At 39.4% G+C, this 26,338-nt stretch overlaps 1 protein-coding gene across 2 annotated transcripts in view; it reads right to left on the reverse strand.

The window, feature by feature from the left end:
• The window catches only part of LOC124154645, a 299,325-nt gene that overhangs the window by 36,279 nt on the left and 236,708 nt on the right, over window positions 1-26,338 (reverse strand). Inside the window, exons 1-2 of one of the 2 annotated variants that reach the window (XM_046528500.1) lie at window positions 15,736-16,082; window positions 1,777-2,012 (exon numbers count right to left, since the gene is read on the reverse strand). In XM_046528500.1, coding sequence (XP_046384456.1) covers window positions 1,777-2,012; window positions 15,736-15,954 — 455 coding nt within the window. In that variant the 5' untranslated portion in view covers window positions 15,955-16,082. Of the gene's footprint in view, window positions 1-1,776; window positions 2,013-15,735; window positions 16,083-26,338 lie in introns of those variants that run through there. The other variant, XM_046528509.1, reaches the window with a different exon arrangement.

Raw genomic sequence — 26,338 nt, forward strand, 5'->3', positions numbered from 1 at the left:
CCAGCTGAAACTTCACTGTTTTTGTATAACAGGGAGCAGACTATGGTGTCTTATGCACCCAAAAAGAATAAGACTGTCATTCTCCTCTCGAACATGCACCAAGGTTGTACCTTCAAGAAAGGTTCCAATTTGCCTGAAATCATTCACTTTTATAACTGCACAAAAGGCGGAGCAGACGTTTTCGACCAGATGTCTGCTCAATACTCATGCAGTAGAAAGAGAAGAAGGTGGCCACTATGTATTTTTTACGGAATGTTGAACAGCGCCGGGGTGAACTCCTACATAATCTATCAAGAAAACATGTACTCCGCTAATCAGACACCGATACCAAGGCTAGAATTTCTTTTCACGCTAGCAGAGGATCTCATGAAGCCGTGGATGCTAGAGAGGCTCGATAATTCAACCATTCGAAGAAGTATTAGGAGTGCTATAGCGAGCCAGCTGGGTGTTCAGGTGCCAGCACCGCCGCCAGGAGCAGCCAACCGGAGGATCGGAAGGTGCAGCATTTGTTCACGAAACAAAGACACAAAAACAGAAATGGTGTGTGCTGAGTGCAACCAGTTTACTTGCAAAATTCATGCAAAAAGTGTTTGTGTCAGTTGTAGTGAAAACGACTAGAAAAAAACTTAAAAAATTGCATCTTTAGAAAACTTTGATAGAAAATGTAAGGTTTCTTAATTCTCGTATTAAATTTGCTAAAATATTAAAACAAGTAGTTAAATTTATGTTTATGCAATAATTTAAGGCCCAAATAATGCGTTTTCAATGTTTTTTAAATAAAAATAAGTGCTTGCATTTTATATGTTTTTTTTAACTCTTTGGGGCACTCAGTACCCCAGTGTACGGTTAGTGTAACAGAAATGGAGGTGTACGGTTGCAGGGTTAACTTTATGATCCAAAATAAAAATCTTGCTCCAACTTGCTACCTTTCTTGATGGGATATGTATAAAAAGTCAACGCAGCCGCCCGGCCCGGCCGCGGAATATACTGATTTGGTTTTTGCTCCAGTTTAAAGCAAATAATGTTTCCACCACGATTATTTTTACCCCAATTGTTCAGAATGATGTGAAATCTAAAATTAAAGGCAATGTATTGTCCAAAATACCTTTCTTACTCTCTTGTGGCACATTGAAAGTGGAAAATTCGCCGCTGCCGCCGGTCACCCATGAGCCCGAGGAGGACGTGTGACCGAACGTCGGCAGAGTGCTTTGTTCCCTTATTCGTACTTATTCTCACATGCATATACACATGGAATTTCCCGCACTTTAGTCCCTTCAAACCATAACTCCCTCCGACCTTGAGGAGAGGGAAAAGAATCGAGGCAGGCGCGGTCAGTGCACACGACCGACAGACCGCAATTATCCCTTGGGGCGGTAATCCGCTTCCACTACTAGTAGTTCACTAAGTAACACCTCTTGAGTTCTCCAGTATATTGTTCCTTAAAAGTGTAGGGCTCGTGAATTTTTGTTGTTTGGGGATTGGGTGTTTCTTTGAAAAGTCGCCGCTAATTGTTTTACCACCGTAGCGCACGTGCATCGGTTAGTGCTCTCCATAAGATAGCTTCTCTGGAAGACGCTAGTGAACGAGTTAGCTGGCGATTTACAAGGCGGATTTGCCAAAAATGCGCACGTTCTATTGGCTTAGAAAATGTCTTGCTACCTAATTTTTACTCATGCGGTCAGTCTAACTTAGCCGGTGAACGTTGAAACATCGACGTCTTTTAGCCACAGTGACTACTGAGAGAGGAGTGCACCCATCGATTGCAGCGTGACTGACCTGGGCAGCGCAAACTGCAGGTCCTGTGCGAGGGTGGCCAGCAGGTGGGAGACGCTGGAGAATTCGCGCAGGCTCATCTCGCGGCGCCCGCCCAGGCTCGACGTCTCTGTCGCCTCATGGTGGCCCTCCGCCTCACCGGCGGCGCCGCCGCACACCGCCTCCCAGGCGCCGCGGCGCGTCCACTCGCGAAGGGACGACGCGTAGTCCTCGGCGTTGTACAGCGGCGGACGCCTCTTCTGCGAAAAAAAGAAAACGCCATTGACGATCATCGAGGCGGACACACTTTAAAAATTCCATCCGTCATAGTCACTGGCAAACCAGCGCGATTTGATCGTTGATCGATTTGATCGTTGGATTATTCTTCCTCGTAGAATAATCCCCCAAGGTCGTTAGAATATTAATTGCATATTGCTTGGTTTCGTTAGTAGTAGGACCTGCCCGCCTTTGTGACGGTGCAGGATTCCTCGTCCCTTCCTTCCTTCCCCGTCCTTTCCCTGAGGCGTCGTCGGGCTCTCATCGCGGCGATGCCTCCAATCCTTTTTTCCTGTCTGTCCTCCCCCTCTCGAGAGGCTCGGGCGTATAAGTCTCAGACTTGGTTCCCGGTCCTCGAGAGCGTATCCTTGCAGGGGCCCGCCCTGGACCCCTGAACACATTGGCAAACCAGCGTTATCAAATACAGAATAAACGAATGTGTATTATGGAAGGATTCCACTTTATTAGTCAACTCCTTTTAATATATTTTCAAAATAAACACATTACTTCCCAAAACCGTGTAATAAAATATTATTTCAGGAATCAAACAGATTCGCTTCTCCCCACGATTCATGAATCAAAATAAAAAAAGCTGTTTCCACGACCAGAGTAATGGGTCTGAAAAATAGTTTTAATGTTGCGATTTGGCTCACTTTTTAGCTATAAGTACAAACTCATTATTGCGACGAAAAATCAGCGCAAAACAGGAAGATGATGCCTGGTTTTCTTGAAGATGGTTTCCCAGGCATCACCTTCCCTTCTTTCGCTATCCCCTCTTTTCCGTTCACTTTCATCTTCAGGTTTTTTTTTCCAATATCCTCCCCCTTCCATCTCCCCTTACCTTCCCCCCACTACTGTTAAAAGTCGTATACGTTTAATGCACTACTCACACTATTTGGACCTTGAATGTGATGTAGTAATATCGAAACTTAGATCGGAATTCCATTGTGTAATCGAGGAATATTGTAAGTGTTCATTTCAAAGTGGAAATATCAATCCTGCCAACGGTCCACTGGCCTCACACGTACAGGACCCCGTATATTACGCAGCACCCCCTTGAATGGAGCTTGAAAACCTTCCGTTTAGCTCTCTCAAATGAATCAGCCCTCACGCAGCCTTTGCTATCGCATGTCCTCAAAGGAACTTGGTCGGACCCAGCCCCCGAGAACTCCCTATCCCAGCCCATTGCATTCCATGTTCCTTTTTTGAAGCCAGGTAAAAAATGGTCGTTGCATCCTAAGACTGCGTTATAGCGGGTCCCGCTAACATGGCTAGTGCGCAATTTGGCCACGCCCCCCTGGCTTCACTCGTAGAATTTTACTGGTTTCCGGAGCAACTGTCCCATTTCGACCTCAATTAAAGGAGGACGTTTTCCTTTCTTCCCTTAATTTATGTTAACTCCTAATTCACCGCAGTGCTGAAGCGAATAACATATTAAAAATATATACATAGCATTGGCAGGTCTTCGCCTATCCTAAAACCGTGCCCATACCCTCCGTGCGCAGCACGTTGAAGGCGGCAGGTCTGTCCTAACGAGTCTATGAGTCTCTAAGTAAAATCAAACACAAAATGCACTTAAATATCACTGGCAATGCAGCGTCCTAATGATATGGATACAATTCAAACTAAACAGGCCATTGTACCTTAAATTCACACAGGCACTTGCACACATCACTCACTTACACTGCACACTTCTTCTGCACATTTCCTTCCCGGTTTCATCGCCCCTTCAACTATCCCTTCTCTCCGCTTGGTTAATCTAAACCTAATGATCGTCCACGCCTTAGTCTCAGAGATATGTGAAGCTTATCTTATTACTTTTTGTGCAGTTTTTAGTTTCTGGAAAAAGTGCATTTTTTAAAATTTCTATTTATTATTATTTCCTACTTTTTATTAACGAAAACAAAATTTCGGAATGTATTTGGCTTGAACTCTTTTCCCACGACAACTTTTAATGTCAAACATTCTAGAGGAAACTAACGCCATCTATTGAGGAAATTTAACTCTATTTTCCATATGGAAATTTAGTTAATTAATTAGTGCTTTATGGAAGAAAATTTCATATTTATGATTATTGAATATTGTATTTTCATCAGTAGCAAGTAAGTGCGCAAAGGTTCAATCTGATCCGAAAATGGGAAGTTGGTTAAAAATCAATTTCAAGATTCCATCGATGAAACAGACAACGCATGTTAAGAAAAAGAGTGCTTTGTTAGCCAATATGCCAACAGCTGGTCACTTGTTTAGGGCCAAAGATGAAAGTGTCATGACAATACAAGTAAGATAATTTCTGGAATTGGTTTATAACGAGTTTTATTTGGCATTGATCGCGATTTCATTTCTTATTATGTCAACACATAATGCTTCCGTGATGATTGTGTTAACATTCCGAAAAAGGAAATATAAAAGTATGCGAATTTCACTTTTTTCAGAGATTCCATCGGGATTCTTCCCTCTCAGTTACATATTGGGCATAACGCAAAGCTGATTAAGGGAAATTTACTGCAATTTTACTCTTTTAGAAATTCACGAAGTTACTTTGTACTTTAATAATAGAAAAATATGATATCTGGATATGAAAATGGTAAGGTATAAGTAATGCCCTTTCAGAAATTTTATAAGTTCTAATTGTGAGTTAAATAATATTTTTTTTTCTATTTTACTTAAGTGGGATAAAAATAAACCAGCCATTGACTACTTATTTTAAGTCATTTAGTAAAGACATATCGGGAAAATAAGGATTTCCAGTTCTTCCAAATCGGACGAGGATATTATCACATGCCCATAAAAGAAACTTGATTTTCATACTTGGTAGTTGAAATAAGTGCTTAAATTATCTTAAGTATTAACTTAAAGAATTTTCCAATTCTTTTCTTTCCGTTATTTTCATCATCACCATGAATGACTGGGAAAGATGCTTTTGGTCAATTGAGAAAGGATTGTGATGTGATGTAAGCAAAAACGTATAATTGAATACCGTGTTGTATACTAAAATGCCTTATAATGATTTTTTAATTTCCAAAACCGTAATAACCCTACACTTAATTCATAACAGAGAGCTAAAAATATAATTTTTCACGGTCGCAGAATAACCTCACAATTTGCCATTTATAACGTGGATATTCCAATACCTATATTCAAAGGAATACTTTTATTCAGTTATTTGAACCGATCGCAGTGCTATGTCCGTCTAACTAATATGATTTGATTTAAATTTGACTAATATCGCTGATTTCACTCGGCCGACGACCCTCAGTTTTGTTTTTATTGCGATCATTTTCGTTTCCCGAACATTACATCAGTTCTTCTACACTTATGTGCAGGATCCAATTAAATTTTTTCTTGCGTATATAAATAAATGGCTCCATAGAGGGATGTGTACCAGTATGGATTTCTCGATACAATTTCCAGAAAACACAGCTCAGAAAGCCTCGATTTTTGGGCCATTATTCGATGTCACACTGGAATTGCAGTTTGCCCTGTCTTTCCATGGCCTTGCACCTCTGCTAAGCCCTGATGATAGCGATCCACGTTGAAACCATGGTCAGTGTAATAAATTTTGTGAAGTTACGAAAGCATAGCTCTTAATTTTACAATGTTTAGAAATTTTCATGTAAATTGCATACAATGGGTTTCTCGAGCAAACCATTTTAAGGGAGAACGGCACACAACGGCAAAAAGAGTGGTCAATTTACGCACGACCCAGCTAAAGAGCACCGCGTGAGAATGGTGAAATGGGAACTTGAATGGAGAAATGTAATGAACCTCTTTCCCCTCTCTTGTCTCTCCCTCTGGTGACGCAATTCGACACAGAGGCCGCTGCGGCGCGTGAAACAAAAACAATAGCTGAGGGCATGGAAAAAAAAGAACAGCGACTGTAGGTGCCTTCTCGAGAACAGATGTAGACGAACGATTTTTGGTTTTTACTCTTGCAATCAAGATTTAAATAAACAAATATCGTACTATATTATTCTTGTGAATTATTTGCGTGAAGTCTTGCGTGAGTGAATTTTCACCGGTGTAGTTCGTTATATATCGCCAACGTTTCGACGGAAGACTGGTTCATCGCCATCGGGGTGAATTAATAGGTTTCAGTGAACATAGAGCATCAATAGGGACCACACTTAAAAATGGGATAACGCCAAACTAGTCTGCCGTTCCAACGAATCCTGGGACTTCTTCTTGGGACAAGCTTCTTAATGAGGAAGTTGAGACCTGGTTTACGAGAAAAAAACACTTCCAATCGAGACACGGGGTATAAACGTAGCAATGCGTGGAATCCCGTCACGAAAATATTAACAAATGATAGAACTCATCCTTTCTCTCCGATTTAGCAAGATCTTACCGGCCGACCAGGAGTACCCTGATTGTTCTAATTGTATACACTTACATTGGATCCTTTTTAGTGCAGTCAAACTTATTTATTTACCCCGATGGAAAGATGGACGAATTCTCCGTTGAACTTTGGTGATATGCAACAAATTAAACTGGCGGAAGTCCAGAGAAGACTTCACGCGAACAAATCCCACTTCACGCTATCCCTAATGAGTCTGACTATCTGAGCTAGCTAGCTTATCAGTTAACATGTTATTTATTTTAAATGGAAAATTTTATGTCCATATGTTATACCGTTTGCGATTGAAAACAAGGTATCAGGATTTAAAAAATCAAATCATTAGCGATTAGTACGCTTTTTCCATTAACCAACATTATGAAATCTACAGATTCGGCTTCAACTTTGTGAAAATTCATGTTGAATGAATATTAACGCACTTTGCAAATTTTCGCTCAATTTATTTTTTGGCGCGACGCATTTCTTCGCTAATGCGTCATTCTCGAGAACAAAGAAAGAGAACAATCCTTTTTACTCGAGAATGACGCCTTCGCGTCAAAACGCGTCGTAGCAAATAAATTCAGTGATAATTTACAAAGTGTGTTTATATTCATTTACCAACAATAATATTGAAGTTGGTTGTTTGAATGTTGGTCTCAGTCATGGGTGACTGATGATTGGCTATCCACCTTCTTAAGAGCACAGACTCAGGTTCTCAGAGGTAAAATACGAACAAAAGAGCAAATGCTGGCTGCGCAGTGACCAAACGCAAAGGACAACAATGAAACCCAAACTTCTGTATTATCGTGGTAGATGTCAAGTATTAAGCCGACTGAATATTTGTAAACAGAATTTATGCCGATAAAAGGTCTTAGGCTTTTTGGATAGCAGGCTGATTTTATCAAGACTTTATGGTGATATTTTTCCTCCTCCTTTTGTGATACATTTGGTAGAAATGGCATTTTCAATCTATGTGAAAAAAAGCTATCGTTGCGGTCAGCCAATCAGATCCATCAGATTCATCACGTGATCTAGTTTTTTTTGCAATCCTATTCCCATGCGCGGGACCCGATGCGCGGAAACTTTTGTGCGCGCATTTGTTTCGTTGGAGCCGCCGCGGCGGGGGGATTTCCAAGGCGACCGAATATTTCCGCGCCGCTCCCCTCCCCCGCGCCCGAAGGAGAGAGAGGGCGGGACGGATGGATCGGCCGAATGCGAAGGCCTAGATAACTGTATTCCGTGGGAAGAAAGCTGCGAAGCGACGCACGCACCCGGGTGCCGTTGCTGATGATGTTGAGGGGGCCGTTGATGTGCGGAGAGGGCCAACACAGCTTGTAGCCTCGCCTCAGCTCGCAGTTCTAACCGTCACATAAACGCAAGCGTTTCCCTCATATGCATTCCCGAGGAAAAAAAATGCTTGTATTTCCCAATTAAGGTTCATATTTACACCAATAAATGTAGATCAATTTTTAAGAAATCGTCACAGAAAAAGCAGACTCAGAAGTTTAGCCCCATAGAGGTCAGTAGCCACGTTTTTTTTCATTCTGTGAATACGATCACGTGATAATGAGAAATCGCACAAACTTCAAAATTTTCAGCTGTTCGTATATTTCAACGACATCTTCACGTACAGTTATAAAATATTATGATTGTGCTCTCTTAGCAAACATGACGAATTACATTTCAATTCGATTTTAATCACTCTGACTTACATACCACTGCACTCAGCCTCAACTTATGGAGGAGACATTAATGCATGAGCAATGAGCTGTACTAATTAAAATATGAGAATAATATTCACGTATTGTCCCCGGTTGGGTAAAATAATTTTTATTTTTTTGTATTTCCGAGTGATTTTCAATTAGTGGCTGTTGAATTGCAATAAGCCAATAAGGGTAAGACAGAGCTTAGGATTGGTATCTCAATCAATATTACTATAGTGAAGTGAAAATTAAACAAAGGTAAATTTTACAACCATATTATTTAAACCTGCACTCTTCTCTCTTTTAAAGAGTGTAACATTTAAAATGTCCAATAGAAACAATAGTTTTCAGCAATACTTTTTGGAATTATCTGAACATTTTTAATGAATAAATTAAACTTTGTTTTTACACTGAATCTTTCATTAAAACGCAATCATGGTTGACGTCGTCTTCTGGTGTGTGGTGTGACCAGGAGGTAAAGTTAACCGTCGAAACCATGGTCGCATTTTAATAAAAAACTTCTGTGGAAAAAATAGCTAAATTTATTCATTCAAAATACCCAATAGAAACAAAGAAGAAATGATAGAACACTATTATTGGAGTCATTCGATTATTCCCTGGGATCTTTCGATCTCGGGTTCACCCATTTCATTAATCTCAGTCGAATGCGCAGAACATGGATAGGCTGCGCACATTGTCTCGGAGCAGCTCCCTAAATAAGAAGCCAGCGCCTCTCACTGCCAAGGTGGTGGAAATCTCAACCACTGCGCTCCCCCCCCCCTTTGTTATCGCATCGGCACCCACGCCAATCTCTCCCCTCCCTCGCCACGGCCGCTGCTCCCGCAACAACCGACGCGCCAGCAAACTCATTCCTTTATTGATCTTCCTTAGAGCCCTTTCCCTTGTGCTGCAAATAATGTTGGCAAAATGTGGTTCTAAATCAGGTTCTCGATCAATCGATTTTTAATCGAAATGAATTGTTCTGCCTCATTCACATTACGATTGTTCCAGCCATTGTCGGAACTATCGTGCATTCACACGACGATGGTTAAAACCTGTGCTGCCCTCTAGTGCTGACATCTAAAGTGAACGGGAAATTGACGGTTAGCAAAGCTGTTGAGGTATGCAGGGCCAAGATAATACTGTGTTCCACGTGTATTTAAGGAATAATTTTTCTTCCGCCCATATTCTTCCTTCCTAGGACAAATCCATGAAAAAAATAGAGCTTCACGAGCTTTTCGTCTTTCTCTTGTCGCTTCCGTTTCCGGTCTCCCAGCGCCTAACCATCGTAAAGTGGCAACGTTCGGAACTACGTGAACTATTGTCAGGATGTCATGCATTCCCACGGCTAACTCAGGAAACTATCGTTAGGACGATCGCTCGGACAATCGTAATGTGAACGAGGCATTCGAATTTTCAATGAAAATCGAAATTTTATCTGAGATATCGATTAATCGCAAAATCGACGGTCCTTTAAAAAAGATATAGTTTGTACGAAAGCAGGTTTATTATGTATTCGAAATACACCAAGAATACACATTTAAGATGAGGAAAATAAAATGAAGGCCCGATTTAATTTCTACTTAGAATAAATGCGTGACTTATTAATACTAAAAATTTGCAAATGCACACACATGAAAGTTTTGGGATCACCGCATGGAAAAATTTGGCTTCACTAAAATTTTTAAGAAATATCGACTTGCGATGCGATTTTTTGTTGATGATTGAGGGCAAAAATTTCCTATTACACGGGCCGTGGAGAAAAGTCTTTCGAATGGGACGGATGGCGTTATAATGGGTCGATAGTGACACCGCTAATATCATACTAAATGGCGAAGGTCGAAATTGTAACTCTCGACTCCCTCGACCTTTGGCATTTCTAACTCGATTTTCGATTGTAATCGAAATCGATTTTACCATCACTAGCTACAAACTTGGTTCCGTCGAGGAAACGCTTGCTCCTTCCTAGAGCTGCAATGGCGGGATTATTTCTCAATTACTCCTGCAGGGTGTTTCAGAGTCTCCCTTTCCGCGCGGATCGGGAGCATTGACGCGAATTCTATGTCACTTACTATCGGCGAGGCATTCCGTGCGTTTCAGACTTGCTTCCTATCGACTCAAGGACGGCTTTTCGATAGGATAGAAGTCGAGTGGGCTAGAGGTGCCGGAAACTCATTCCGGTTGCGAACGGTGATATTTTATAATGCTGTTTTTATTAAGTATTTGGCTCTAATAAAATAATACCACTTTATTTCATGAGTGCTAATATATGTGGATATTCTGATAGAGTAATATAGGTGTAAGTGACTTCAATTCTCGTGTAAATGTGGCAATAAATGCGTAGACTGTATCACTGTCGGTGCAAGTTCGTTTGTATTGTTACTTGGACGAGTAATTTGGCAAAAAGATCGTGAAACAAGTTGGAATGCATGGCGTAATGGCTTAAAAATATGCAGGCAGCATAATGCATTGAATACGTGTCCGTGGGTTTGGAAGAATAACAATTTGTCTAATTTGATATGATTGTGTGCGTGACTTGGCATCGTAGTTACATCGAAATTAGACGTGGTTATGTAGCTAATTCACTTGATTCCATGGTGTGCATTCTAAATATTCGTTTTAATATGAAATATTAGTTCAAGCATAACGGGAATAGCCACGGTAACAACCATACGGAAGCACCCTCACACCATCTTGTCATCTGTAGACCACATATTTCGTCGACCTTCTAAGAAACCATGTTGGCCGAGTGGATAAGGCACTCGGCAGTGAAACTTATGTTAACAGATCAATTCCCTTTTGCGGCGATTTTTTTTCAGTTGAATTATCGCGCACTGAAGTATAATTTAGAAGATATATTTAAAGGTGCTTTCAAAATTTTCCTTCATTCCCGTAATTTGCTCAAAACGACAGGGTATTACATTAAAAAAACTACAGACGGACAATTATAAAATGATTTTACCCCGCAACAACGTCAGTTATGTGAAAATGTATCAATTAGCAATTATGTACGCCCGTATATACCTTTCGCCTCCCTTGTGAAGTGTCAAACCTTGCGGGAGGTTATTTTCGCTGCTCACTTGTCTCTTGAAAACTGACGTTTTCTCGTTTCCCGTTGGGGATGGCTGTTGACGTCATACCAAAAGCGGAACGCTTTCCGATAGTATGTGTGAAACGCACGGAAGACGAGCGTGGAATAGGTTCCCCATCGACTCGGAATGAATCCGTTTCCGACGCCGCCAATCCTATGAGACTCTGAAACACCCTGCTGGTAGGACCACCCGTGCCAGATATGTCGAAGGGTAAGACCCAGACGAAAGGTAGTCCACGCGATGGTGTCACGTAAAAAACACTGTTGAAATGTAAGTGGGTAACCCTACCAACTATATTTTCCCTGAAAATACTGAGTAAAATCTAATGACACACGGAAACTCATCGAAAGGGACCCGTCCGCAAAGGGCGGGTGTTTTTCGCGGCAGCGGGGTCTGCAAGGTCGTCGTCTCGAGGTCGTCAACATGCGAAACCCCCGCACAGACTTATCATCAGCAGAAGCACTATCCAAGAAATAAGCTAAGGAGATGTGAGGACAATTATGAAGGCGGGCAAGTCTGAAAATAAAAAAAGAGTAATGAAGAAAGGGAGGGTAAATATCTTGAAATAGAGATTTTGAACAAGCATTTGAAAGAGTAGACTGGGTTAATTTAAGGGATAATCTCCGGAAAATTGGACTAGATTGGAGATTGGGTAGGAAACTTAATTCTTTGGTAATTTGGCATTACAAGCTGGGAATGTGAGACTCAAGATAAAATTAGATGGGAAAAGTTTGAGCAGGTAGAAAAATTCAACTATTTTGGGGCCACATTAAAGCAAAATGGATACAGCAGCAGGAAAAACATGAAGATAATTGTGTTAGCAAAGGAGGCATTCACGAACAGAAAGGAGCTTATGAGAGGATCATTATGTAAGAGTTTAAAGAAAACGTTAGTGATGTGTCTATTCTGGGGCTTAGCTCTTTACGGTACGGAAACATGGACACTTAGGCAGGAGGACGAGAGAAGACTGGCGGCGTTCGAGATGTGAGTATGGAGAAGAATGGAGAAGGTGAAGTGGACGGAGAGGAGGGGGGAACGACGAAGTGCGTGATATGGTGGGTGAGGGAAGGTCCCATTTATAGGAGATACGGAGAAGACAGAAGATTTGGATGGAGCAAGTTCTGAGCGCAGAGGGGATGTTAAAATCATTGTTAGAGGGTAGGATCTTGGGTAAGTGAGTGAGAGATTAGGACTTTCAGATAAAATGAAAGAGCTTATTAAGCCTCATTGTGAATTGAAGAGGTAAGTCCATGAAGGGAAGTTGACTAGGTGAATACTTCGTAAATACTTTATGAAAACCTACCTTATACGGAAAATGACTTCAATAATAACATTTTCTAAGCGGACCCTTAAGCAAGGTAGGCATCTCCATATCTGCAGAAACAATAGAGACGCGAATGATGAACAAATAATCCTCGGGGATCCTGTCGCAAAAATTCCAGGATTTCGAAAAAAAATCTTTGAGAAAATTGCTGAGAGCGTATTCATAAGAAATGGTTGGCTATATAATTACGAAAGAATCTCTTCTCGCTATTCTCCGGTTGCATAAATTTGTGCGAAGGAATGGAAATAAAATAAGATTAGTCAACTCTTGAGAAGGAAAACCTGAGTGTTTTTTCAAGAAATATGCATTTAAGAAGGAGTATTCTTGAATGGGTACAGTTTTCTGAGTTCAAAGGATATTTAAGTTATTTGTATCTTCTCCATTAAAATGACGCACTAGAAACAATATAGGCATCCATGCTCCCATATTTTGCGTGGCGTGGTTACTTTTAATGAAATATTGTCTTCTCACAAGCTGTGCACTGAATGTTAATTGTCGGTTGCTTAGGGTCCGTTAGTCTGGTGGAACATTAATTTGAAGGTACATAGCAGGTCCTCCCGCATTTGAAAAAAAAACTCGAAAATTGGTGTTAAAACAAACACCAGTAACACTCCTCACTAAATAAATATAATCCTATAAATAAGTATCATTTTCTAAGCATCATTTACCAGTGGCTACAAACGATAACTGTGCAAAATATCGACTATGCTACCCGAAAATGATTGGCAAAATTTAAAGAAGTTATTTACATTTATAATACAGATATTGCAGAAACGGAGAAAAATACGAAATATTGCGGGTCAATCACGACAGGGAATATTTTGCTGCTAGCCTATAAGCTTGGAGAACAGCCAAATGTGGAGAAGTTATGCCCTTTTCTTTAAGACAGCCGCGGTATTCGACGAGGATGTTTCAAGTTCACTCGGTCATCCTCCAAGCCACTTGCTTCCGTCATAACGTCGTAAGATCGACGCCATCGCCCTTGAAGGCCATAATTCACCAATTCAACTCAGACCATATGAACGCATTCTTTGGTTTCTTCGCAGCCTCAAATTAGCATTCCATAGTGGTCACACATCAGGAGCCCCCTGGTCCTCTTCAAGATGGTCTAGGTATACCTGACTCTTCTTGCGTCGCCGGTAGTGAAAATGCCTTTCGTTACGGTCACGGGGTTGGAATTTTTCGACGAAGTTCCCACACACATTCGAAAGAAAGTTCACATTTTGCGAAGGAATTTACGTTGCTTTGAGGCCAAAAGAGGTTTATTTATGAATGGTGACACCTTTCTTTCCTTCTAGCACCTCTACTTGATATCTGAGGATAAATTCTATATTCACAGCTTCAATAAACAAGAGTCATTTTCAACGTCTGCGTATGCGGCCAATATTGAAATCGTAAAATCAGAGATCATGTGATCTCGGATGGGTCTGATTGGTTAAATTCTTCGGAACTTTTACTTCCCAATTTATTTTTATTGGAATTCAATTAAAACCCACAAAGAAAGAGAATTGGCAAAATGGATCTAAAATCTATTTTAATCAAAGCATTATGCTTGCTATTTTCTTTAAAAATTCGCACATGAATACATAAGTAAAGGCAGCAATGCTTCCTCAGATTTCGGCATTTGCGTACTCACCACCTCTAGAGGTCTCCTCCATATTTACTCTCGGGGTGATAGCATTCGTTTGGAAGCTGGACGAGCCCAAATTCGGACCTCAACTTGACTACATTGGGGATTTAAATTTCTCCAACTTCGTCGACACGTCTGCGCCAACACTTTTTTATAGAAGCTCATTTAATGGGAAAGAACACTCACAGTCGCAATATTTCCATTAGACCATTTTAAGATATTAATTATGACATGTTAACTTAATTAACGCAAAGCTTGAAGAAAATGACTATTTTTGCGTAAATTATTTATTTCTACTTGATTATGAGAAAATAATAAGGTTTATTATCATCAATATTGGATGAAGAAAGTCCCCATGATGTAAAGCAAGTGGTTTAATCATATTCTATTACAGAATCAGAGAATAATTCTGAAATAACTTGTAATACTTAATGAAGAGCATACAGCAGGTTGAATAGTATGCCTGCGATCAAATGTTTAGGCCGTATTCCTCTAGAAAAAAGCCTCAATCGTACCGTTAAATCAGGATAACCCAAGCACTTAGACTCATAATCAGTGTTAACGAAGCTCTCACGTGTATCGAATTTGATTGGGCTTTATTCATAGACGGAAAGGCAGTCGAGCTGGACATACACCTCCATAAACCAAGGCCGTAACAAAGAAAGAATCGTTGTATAGTCAGTCATTTGCTATACATGAGGAGAAATGTAAAAAAGACTGTTTAAGTCTTAAGAAAGGATGCCAAATACTACAGAAGAAATTTGGATTGAGAAAGAAAACGTGGAAAAAAATCTGCATCGTCACAGAAAAGCGTCTGGTTATATTGAGGGGAAGAAGGAGAATATTAAATTTCTTTTTTTTTAGTGTACAAAATATTCTTAGTCTTGCAGATCTGTTATATTATTCTCTCACACCTGCTATTCGAAATCATTGAAACACGAGGGTCTAAAAAAGGCCAATGGTGAGTGAATTTTTAAAGTTTAGAGAAAACGGAAACCCTACCATCTCGCCGAAAATTTTAAGGGCGAAGAATTTATCTAGGTAATGGTATTTAAAGGTTTCACCTCTATTTTATATCGGAATCTCTCCTAAGTAGCCACTTTCATTTATGATGAATGACGAATCTGCACACTTGGTCACCAAAGCCTCTGACAACCTTCGACAATGCCAGTGGAAAAAGTGGAAAAAGAACCCCTGCTTGCGGCTTCTTTATTCTAAAGAAAATCTCTCAAAGAGAGACGAATGGAAGTGGAATGACGGTCTATAGAAAATATCACGAAGTTATCCACGCTTGTTCACAGTTGATCGCCTAAGCCACCTTCATGGGTGTCCAAAAGTTGCAAGATACAGGAAAAAATTTATTTTTCGAAATATTTCATGCAACTCACTGATCTTAACATCTCCTATCTTCCGACTATACGAATCATCACGACTCATCAGACTCTCCCGCAGTGACACTGACTTTTGATATACGATTGAACATATAAACTTGAAAATCAAAGACAAAACGCTTGTGTAAGGCGTCGGCAAACGTAAAGAAACAGAACCAACAGGGTAGAATCCACAGGGAACAGTGGAGGCAACCGCACCGCTTTAGGATACAATTCATTCCACACCACACTCACCCCTTGTTTCTTCGCCGAATATCGAACCGGTGGTCTCACGTAAGCGTACCCACTTTCCCTGCACCCGGCCGACGAGTCCTCGGATGCCGAGGACCAGTGTCCCTTGCGGGCGCGGCGCGCCGCCCGCTCCGCCGTCCGCCAACCGGAGCCCCCGGCCCGGGGTCCCGGAGGCGAGACGCAAGGGGAGGAGGACGAGGGCCAGGGAGCCATGCGGCCCATGGCGCGGCTCTTCTCCGCAAGGAGCACCACAGGGACGCGGAGAGACTTCAACGATCCGATCGGACGCGGAGAGATTTCAACGCGCGGACGAGGAGACTTCAACGGGCGCAGACCATCGCTGCTGGCGAGTCGACCGACGCACACGGGCAAGCGAGACGCTCTCCCGTGGAAACCGTGGGACCCTGACGAAGGGAAGGAGGCTCCCACCCCCACCTTACTTAATTCACTCCCGGGCCGCTAATTATGCCACAGCAGCGCCACCCCCCGCCAAACTCTCCCACAGTGGCTGGGAGCGCCGCCCCCTCATCACGGCATTATTGATAAACCGCATGAACCCGTTTGCGGAGGCATATCAATTCATTTTTACTTCCGCCAGGTTAACTTGCATTGAGGTACGAGGAGGTTTCTTACGTCGCTGAGGCTTTTAAGTGTCGCGAGACAATGAGGCTGGCGAACGGTGAGAAACGAACCGTTGCGTGGTGAAAGAGTTGTTTACAGGTGTACAAGAAGGCCTTCGGGAGCTAATACGATAGTGTATTCTCAGGAGTCAAATTTAAATTGCTTACCCTATGTTCTTTGCGTCCTGAAAGGCACACCATCACGAGTATATGCACGAATTTTGGCAATAGAACTTTGGATATATGAATGAATCCAAGTTAAGGCTAGGGTAGTCATTTTCAAGCATTACAAAGGAGAAAGATGACCTCCTAGAAGTTTTCTTTCTTGTGAAACAGCATCTTAGCAGTATCAGTCGGTGTACTACTGTTCTTGTATTTTCAGCTCAATTATGAATACATACGGTCTGAAATACACAGTATTGTGGATTAATGTCTCCAGAAAAAAGAATTTCAGGTGTTTCACAATATGTAACGAACAAGGCTGGTTCCTTGCAATACAAGATTGATGCATCTGAGTTGAGTCATTGCCCAAATATTTTCTCAAAATTTACTTTTTGCAGCCATCAGCTCATTGTCCTGCATTATCAGAAATCATAGTACATTTTCTCAATAAGTGATCGTCCCTTTCGTTTAAGTTCTTATTTATTTGGGAATCATGAAGTAACGAAAACATTTTACGATCGTGTCCATATTTTGCGTTTATTTTAATGGTTATGTTGATTTACTGAAATTTATACCCAGGATAATAATTTAATATTCTGGAGTAAAAATTCAAGAGAGAATGCAAGCTTTCGTAACCCGTTGCATTTTGTCTATCGGTTTATTGATTATTTTTTTACAAATAACTTATTCATAATTAGAAGTGAGATTAATAAATCAAGATAGCAACAAGGATTCTGTCTCATCTACTTCCTTTAATTAAAAAACTTGATTTTTAGTTATCGTTATATTTATATATTATAATTGTTTCAAAAAGTTATGGACCTCAATTTAGCTCTTCGGCATTGGAATGAAGTTTTAAAAGTTTGCGTAAATTATAATGCAATAAATCGAATATTAAAGTTTTGTGAATGATAACTCTAAAATGCCGCATTTCCGTCAAACTATGAGCGTTGAATCGTCAAAATGGAATGATGAGTCGTCCGCAACGCAAAGGATTTTTTTTCAGCCACGGAGTGATACATGCTTGATGTCAAGGTGAGGTTCATCTCGCGTTCTCGCCGCGTGATGAAAGGAATGCCATCGCTGCTTCCGCGTCCCTTATCCCTCCTTACCCGCAGTCAAACCTCACGGCGGTCTGGTACCTCACTCCACGCCCCTCCGGAGGGGGGGGGGGCAGGGGAAGTGGGTGGGCGTGGGAAACACTCGCTTTGGCCGCTGAAGAAGAACTTCATCATTTATATAATATGCGCAGCCGCCGCGGTGAAGGCACACGAATGAACGGTATCACATCATTGTTCCCGGCAATTAAAAACACTTCCCAGGTGAGTGACTAAATTGAGCACGAGAATCATTGAAACCGCGAAAAAACGGACACTTGAGTGCTTAACGTAAAGACTAACAAACTGCTATTCACGAAGAGAGAAAAAAACGCAAAACTTATGTGTAATTGTCAAAATGAGGACTCCTATACAACGCAGCAGCATCTTTTATACTATTACCATTTGAAAGAAATTTTTAAGGTTGCCATATAACTTCGTAAATACTTTAAAAAAATGTATTTGCTTCGGATTTTAGAGAGGATTAGAGAACTTCATACTCAACGAATTCGCTATTGAATTTTCAAAACTTAATTATAACGTTCATGTGCTGTATTTGAACTTCATTAAGCTATTGCATTGCTAAAATTGTTTTAATTCATCCTACGATTTATTATCAATAAATTTAATATCAATGTTTTAAACGGGAATTTACACAATCTGCAGCGTACAGATGATAGGGTGACAATAATTCGATCGACAACACTGAGTAAGTGGCGTTGGACTCCAACGAAATGGTTGGGGCTCAAGAGACTGCCGAATTTCGGCTTCTCAGAAAAGCAAGTATAACGGCGAATACACGTCGCCGTTTCCCATCTTTCAAAATTTCGGCAAAAAATGAATTCCAACGATTACAAAAATCATGCATAATGAGACAACTGTTTGTGGAAGTTGGGCCGATGCTTGCATTGCATGTTCCGACCAAATACCATTGTACAACAGCCGGTGAGCAGAAGAAACAAAAGAAGTACTGTCGAGCTCGCTGGAACGCAGAATGCCCCTCTTTCATTTGCACAGAAAGTGGTGAATGTTTAAGTAAAAATCATTGAATATTTCTCGGGCTTCCGTTCGGGTTAAAAACTCCATTCTAACTCAAAGCACCTTGCTCATCGTCTTCGGGGCAGTGAGCCCGAAACACATGCCCCAGGAATCTTTTAATAAGTCTAATGCATTCATTCATTTGATGAAATACATCTCTATTTGTGCACAAAATTATTGAGTACCTATAACCTTAATCAACATTTATATATCATTAATTAATTTTTATTTAAAAAATTCAAGCAAATCGAATGACACTTTTCCCGTATTCGGTCTAATATATTGACAACAATCAATCCTTCCCTTAATTCCGCCTGAATACGATCGGAAGCAAACAAATAGCTGCAAATATTTCAAGTTAGAAGAATTGGTGGCGTCAATCAAAGCCGAATCGGCGGTATTACTAATTTTCGTCGTAAAAATGAAAAAAGACGCATATAAATGTCATAAAAATACGCCCTGGGTCATTGATTCATGGTTATAAAGTCGAAAATAATATTTCGATGACTGATAGGTAGAAGGGGAATTCGGAAATGGTACCACACAAAAGAAAAATGAAATAGGCGCAATGTTTCGTGTAATTTTATAATTTGAAATTTCAATAAGTAGAAATGGAAATTTCAAGAAAAATCAGCGATTAACCCTATAAAAATTATTAGTAACAAATATTCACCATCATTCATTACCAGGAAAATAACATTCCGCTACGTTAATAAGGCTGAGTTTATCGGCTGATTATTCAACTAGTGAGTGATGATTTTCTAACCTCACGTTTTCGAACCATGAAGACATATACACCGAAATTCGTTCGTATTTAATTTCGCGAGTCTAATATAATATAGTCAGCAGCCTTCTCGGTTTTAATTTGTGGATTCACGAGGGAGATTGCTGTAAATTTTACAGATTATCTTTACTAACTTTATAGCGCAAAATGACTACCTTTACGCCAAGATGCTGTTATTCTAACCTTCCTTAACATCATATGTAGAATATTCTGAACGCACGAAAGAGATATGGATTCTCGAACAGTAACGAAGTTTATCAAAGCGAAAGTTTCTTTGTACTTTGAAGGCGAGGAAGAGGCGGGCTGACTAATAAACTGAGTAAAGTGTGTCTGGAGCCCATCATCTACTCTGCACCCTAGCTACGCCGCCTGGGGGATCATTATCGGGACGCTCCCATATTATTGCAACCACAATATGTGAACGAATTTCCGGAGAGGCACTGCTTTCCCCGTTGCCATTTCCTTAAAATGGACACCATCCTCCCACGAGGGAAGGCCGCAATCAATGGACGCCAAATGAAGTTTCCCGTCTTCCGAGAGCCTCTAGAGTACATTTCTCGGCGAGGTACAGAGTGAAAAAAACCGCACTCAAATATGGGTAGCGTATGTGAAAATGCAATTGGTAATAGTTAAGGTTGGATTTTGGGAATGTTGGAAAGGTTCCCTTGTACATATTTGATGTTCCTTCTATATGGGCGCTGTTAATATTTCTAAAATACATCAATTACTTGCCACAGTATTTGTACAATGAGGCAAGGTACAGCATTAACGACTAATTTCTGAGAGCAACAAGTAAATTACAGTTAATGGTTCATTTTTGTGTCACGGCTTCAACCAAAATTTGTACTTACAGGCTGTTTATTTACCCTCAAACCTTTTAATTCATATCACGAATGTCCAGGAGCTTCGCTAAACCTCTTTATGACTACGAATTCAGCTTCGACAATGCATATACCTGATGGACGAAATAATCTTTCCATTGTTGCCAGTGAATATAAACCTTTCCTCCTAAATTTATTAAAAAATAATATTTCAATAATTATTTTCAGCTGCTGAAGCTGGTTTTTCGTTTTAGGTTCCCTTTTGTTGACTTCTTTGCAAACTACATACTATTAAAAAAAACGGGAGTGTCGTGGGACTGGCCGACAGAAGTGAAAACTGAAATCATTATTATCCATTTATTTTTTATATAGATTTAATATTATTAAAGAACTAATTTTTCCAGTAATACTCATTTTTCAACAAAAAATTAAATTTTTTTTTTCAGCAAACTGTTTATTATTAAATAAATATTAAAAATACGATGTGTATGAATAGAAAGTAACATCATTTATATATTAAATTATAATATGCTTTTATTTCTTTACCGTACAAAATTTTTACATCTATAATTTATGTTACTATATTATATGCTTTTATTGCACTATTTCACAATATTTTTAAAACTAGTTTACATAAAACATTTTATACTTCTGAAAAGTTAACTTTCATGCCCAGTTTGAACAACACTTTTGAACATCTTGACGACCAGCACCATCATCATCAATTTGTAAAACTGATACATTAGGTTTATGGTAGCTAAAATAAGAAATGAACAATTTTGATTCAAATCTATTTCAATGTCTTGTAAAGACCGCATCTATTGTAGTTTTATATTTCGTAGTACTGAGATTGCGATAATTTGACATTTTTAAACCAAATTCATTATTTAAAAATTCAATTAATGATATATTTTTATCGTCTGCAAAATTTATGTTGAAATCTCCCCTCAAAATCATTGGCAAATCATCAAATCTTTTTCCAATTTTTTTGAAGCAATGCAGATGCGTCATGAGAATATATAAATAAATTTTCATACAAAAAGTCTCGTATAGCACGTAATGAATTATCCGGAGAAATGTAAACGGCAACCATAATTAATATTATTTTTTCCTTTTCTTGACCTTGTTTAATATATAATATAGTATTTCTTGGAGTTTAGGTCATTTATCAACCATAATGATGAACTATTACCAGAGTGGCAACGACATATACACATATCGCCGATATCAGAAGTAGTAGTGTTGAACATGCTAGCGTATTTCGCATGCACATCCATGTAATTTGTGCAATAATAAAGTGTGTCCACATTTTGATAAATAGTTCTAACAATGATTCTAAGAAAAAAACTTTAAACCCATCATCAAAAATCATGCACGAGCTCTTTATATTTAATGAACTTATACAATATACACTATAGATTTTTATTTTCAATTTTAATATTTTTAAAACAAAAAGACTTTAACAGTCTATATATTTACAATATATTAACAAAGTTTATATATTAATCTCTATCAACAGTCTACAAAATAATACGCACTGTATAGAAAAAGTACATTTGTACAGTATGGAACTAGAAGCAGACAGATGCCAGTATTCAGTATGTAAAAGTATAGCGGTGACGCAACCTATACCATTGTATACACTATACGTATGTACATCTCGCTGTAGCAATCGCGGTGTCAGGTCGGTGACGCTTACGCGAATTCTATGCTTTTTCCCCATCCCACAAAAGTGCTTAACGCCGCTAAAGAAGAGTTCACTTCAAAAATCTTACAATAACCGATGTCTCAGAGCCATCTCTGAATCAAACTACGAACCAAGGTATTCAACTTGATTTTAACACTATAACGTCAACAGGCATCAGAAATTTGAATATTTCTCTCGAAAAATAAGGGAATCGAGTCTTATGTTCGAAAATAAATGAGAAGAGAAATCTAAATTCCTTCCCCGTGATCGCTCATCTCTGAAGATGTTCCCGATCGACAAAGGCAGCCCGGCACCAACTAGAACGCTTCTGGAATCACACAGCAATCAATGAGGACGAATGGGAGTAAGATGCATGAATGATACACACGGATCTAATGCACGGGAAGCTCTTTCAACCGTCATCGAATTCTTATAAGGAAAATGAGAGCATCTGCGGAAAGGTTGCTATTGCAGTGAAAACGCCTTCGGAGCGACCATCCCTTCGCACACATCGCGAAACGAATTTATGATACCTTTCGTATTCATTTGCCTCCTTTGTGACTCTCTGGTAAAAAGGACTCTATGAAACAGTCAAGTGATGCATTTTATCCATTTCCTTCCTCAATTCACCACTAAAAATGAGGTAAAAGAACTATTACTGAAGGTTAAAGTAGTCCACACATTAATTCAAACATGTTGAGGGAGCGTACCCTATATTACAAATATAAAACGTCAGGGTAAAGACTTTCCATCCATTACTCTAAGCAATGCGTATCATAGGACCGAGGAATCTCCATAATTGTAAAAAAAAGTCACACGAAGATTAAATAGGTACATTATAGAAAAGTTACGAATGACTATCATTCATTACTTCGACCATTAGAAGAAGCTAATACTGATGTGCACCTGAATTGAATGATTAGGTTTTCTAAATCGTGAATTCTCTAACTGTGAATTGTCGGTCGCTACACTTCAGCGTTTATATTATTTTCGGAGTAAATAAACCGTATTTATCAAAATTTTGTCTTCGCCTTCAGATTTCGGTCAAAATGAAGCTCAAATTAGAATAATAATACATAAAATTGCTGAAATTTCCCGGAAAAAGTTGTTACTAAACATACATTGATCGCTAGTCAGCCAAAATAACGACAATAAATCAATGACCAGAATTAATTTAGAAACCTCAACATAGACACCGGTTAATCGCAGTGTGAAATGGAATCAGGCAGAATTTTTCTATTGGGTAAATCGAACAGGTAATATATGGATAGTCACTATTTCCGAAAACTGAACTCTTGCCTGAAGTCGCACAAAAAAAACCCTCTACTAAAAAATCAGTATCGCAGATCTGGTAGAATACTTGTTGGCAGGGCACTTATTTCTTAACGACACAGTGGTCGCTCCCAACACCGTCAATCAGAGCGAAAACGCGGGCAATTTTTCAGCAATCGCTCTCGGACACAAGCATCGCGATAAATCGGCGCGAGTCCGTCCGTGAAATTGAGGCGATCGATCGATCGATGTGGCCAACGAGGCGCGATTATCGACAGCCACGCGCGCGAGCTATTCGGGAAAATATTTTAAGCACAAGCGTGGTCTCGGCAAGTCTGATCAAACGGATGATCTGTGGCCGGCAGCGGACGGCTTCCGTTATCACAAACGGCGTACGGGCCGGTGCGATGCTATTATGCGACCCACCACCTTATTTTCAAACGAATAATAAGCACACATTTCCTCTGTTCTGCCGTTGCACTACGGTGTGATGAAGGGCATGAAATTCACTTGGTGGAAAGACTTTTCTAGACCCGAGAGACCTTCGAGAAAATGTGATGGAAATGAAAGCTATGATAACGGTGTTTTGTATAAAGTAATGGACTTAACTCTCTTGTCCTATCCTTATGCTCCTACCTTGATTACTGGCGAGAAATGTGTAGGGTATCTCAATAAATTATAGCAACGAGGAAAAAAACAATTTGAAGCTATTTTAACATATTTTACTACATATCGATGGCTAAGTTCTAACGACACGTATCTCAATATTAGCAATTTACAGGAGAGCAAATGAAACGATTTATATTTTTTTAATTGTACACTGATATTAAAAACCAAAAATTCATAAAAGTGAAGAAGAAGCATACATTTGCAAACGAAAAGTTGCTTTTTGCTTGAATTTAATTCTTTTAATGCCTTTACTCTTTAAGATGACAGTCTTGAACCGGTCATATTTCGAGATACGTGTTGTTAGAACTTAGCCATCGATATGCGCATTTTTTAAATAAAAGAAGAAAGACAATCTGGCGACAGATGACTGAAACGAGAAAACTATTTCAATAGCAGCATACGGGCAAATTTGTTGCTAATATCTTTATAAATCACTTTGTCAACGGATATAAAAGTAATGATACATCTAGTTGTATTAATAATATTTTAAGAAAAGTATTTAAGAACCTAATGAAGGATAATTTTACTGCCTATAACTGATATGTCACGAAAGAATTTGAATTTAAGATTTATGGTGCGTCGAATAGAGAGGTATTTCACAATCACAAGGGTTAAATTTTAAAATATTAAATCAAATAAGTTGTTGGCAATGTGGATTTTACAATTATAGCGTAGTTTGGAGTTCTCCTGGCTTTTTTGTGGATTCATGAATGAAATAGACACTAACAAAATATAATAACGAAACCGCGAATTAAATTCCATGCATTAGGTCTATCCAATGGGTATTCTAATGGAATGGCGTAAAAAATGTTGTAAATAAAAAAATTTGCATCGATTTATGCTACCGAAAAATGACGAAGGTAAAATGGATCGAGAGTGTAAGTAAGGAGGGAGTGCTAAGAAGAGCGGGAGGAAAGAGAAGCACGTATTCTAAAAACCTTAAGCAGAAGACTGGACTTATTATAGTAGGCCACATTATGAGACACGATGGTCTGATGAAAATAACTGTAGAACAGGTTGAAGGGAAGAAGTGCAAGGTATGGCCCCCAATGCATTGCATAGGGCAAAGGGTTGTAAAGGATGAAAAAGAGAGTAAATTCGTCGATACGAAAAGGCAAGTGGATAGTATAGAGTAATAGAGAGCTGCGAGAAACCAATCTTAGGATTGTTGGCTAGCGATGATGATCGATAAATCCATGTAATCCATCCAGGATAATAGCCTCTCATTAAACCAATTTTTTGGCTCTTCCAAACACTCACCGTCACCAATCATCAAGCATAGATCCGTCATCCCGTTTAATATCTGTCGGGAAACTGGGCACCCCACGACACCTGAGTTCACTTTCACATTTCTCTTCATTGGCAAAGCCATTGAATTTTTCTAGGAGAGGTTAATCAAAAAAGAGAGGGAAAAATGGAAGTAGAAATCGCGAAATATAAATTTCAACGGATTTGCCTGGGGGAACTGCGAAAAGAGAGAAATGAGACCTGAGCGATATAGAATTATTAAGACAACGATTTTTCATTTTAAAGGGAGAGGATTCATCTATTGCCTTTACAACCATGTCAGATCTTCGTCCCTTGTTGTTTGTTTCAATAACCAATATTGCTGCGTTAAGGTCGTGGTGAAGTTAAGGGTCATGAACACGACAGAGGCATTTTACGTCCTACGAAAACGTGTACCGCGGTTTTACTCTCGAGTGTTTGAATTAAATAAGAATTAACTAAGTATGCGTCATTAGTAATGGAATTTTTTCACAAAATTTTGGAAACATAATTAAAATATTTGGAACATACGGAAGTAACATTTTTATTAGGTTTCCAATCACGAATTTCCAAAAAATTATCGCCAGTAGCACTTAAGGTCATAATTATGCTGGATAACCAAATTCGAGCGCATACTGCCGTCACATTGATACTTAATATTAATTTGAAATAATTCAGAGAAATCTAATTCTAGTTCAACCAATGATTTCTCCCATCGCCGGTGCGTCGTCAGCGGTGGTGTACACCCCAGAGCAAATGCATATGAGCGATTGATTGTCTGATGAGCAAAACAAACGGATCAACTAGATATTCAGGTGTGCATTTCATTTTCCACTCGTTGTCAGTACAGAACAGAGATTCGCTCGTTTCCCTTGACCACCAAAGTTTTGTTTGTTTCTCTCATCTAACTATGTTTAGAGATAAAATCACTTGTAACCCTCGAATTCTCACCCCCTTAAATGTAATAAGCACTTACAATGAAATTCGCCCACCTAATACACAAATAACGGACCAATATAATAATGTATGATACGATGTCATACGATGGCTCTGTTCGTCTGAATACAACGACACCGTTATTTTCCATGTTGATAACTTGGAATGTGATTTTCATTGAATACGATACTGATTAGGATACTTTTTCTAGATTGCATTGTATTTTCTCAAACATATCATTCGCCACGTAAATA

Source organism: Ischnura elegans, chromosome 1, assembly GCF_921293095.1.
Source record: "Ischnura elegans chromosome 1, ioIscEleg1.1, whole genome shotgun sequence".
NCBI classification, from domain to species: domain Eukaryota; kingdom Metazoa; phylum Arthropoda; class Insecta; order Odonata; family Coenagrionidae; genus Ischnura; species Ischnura elegans.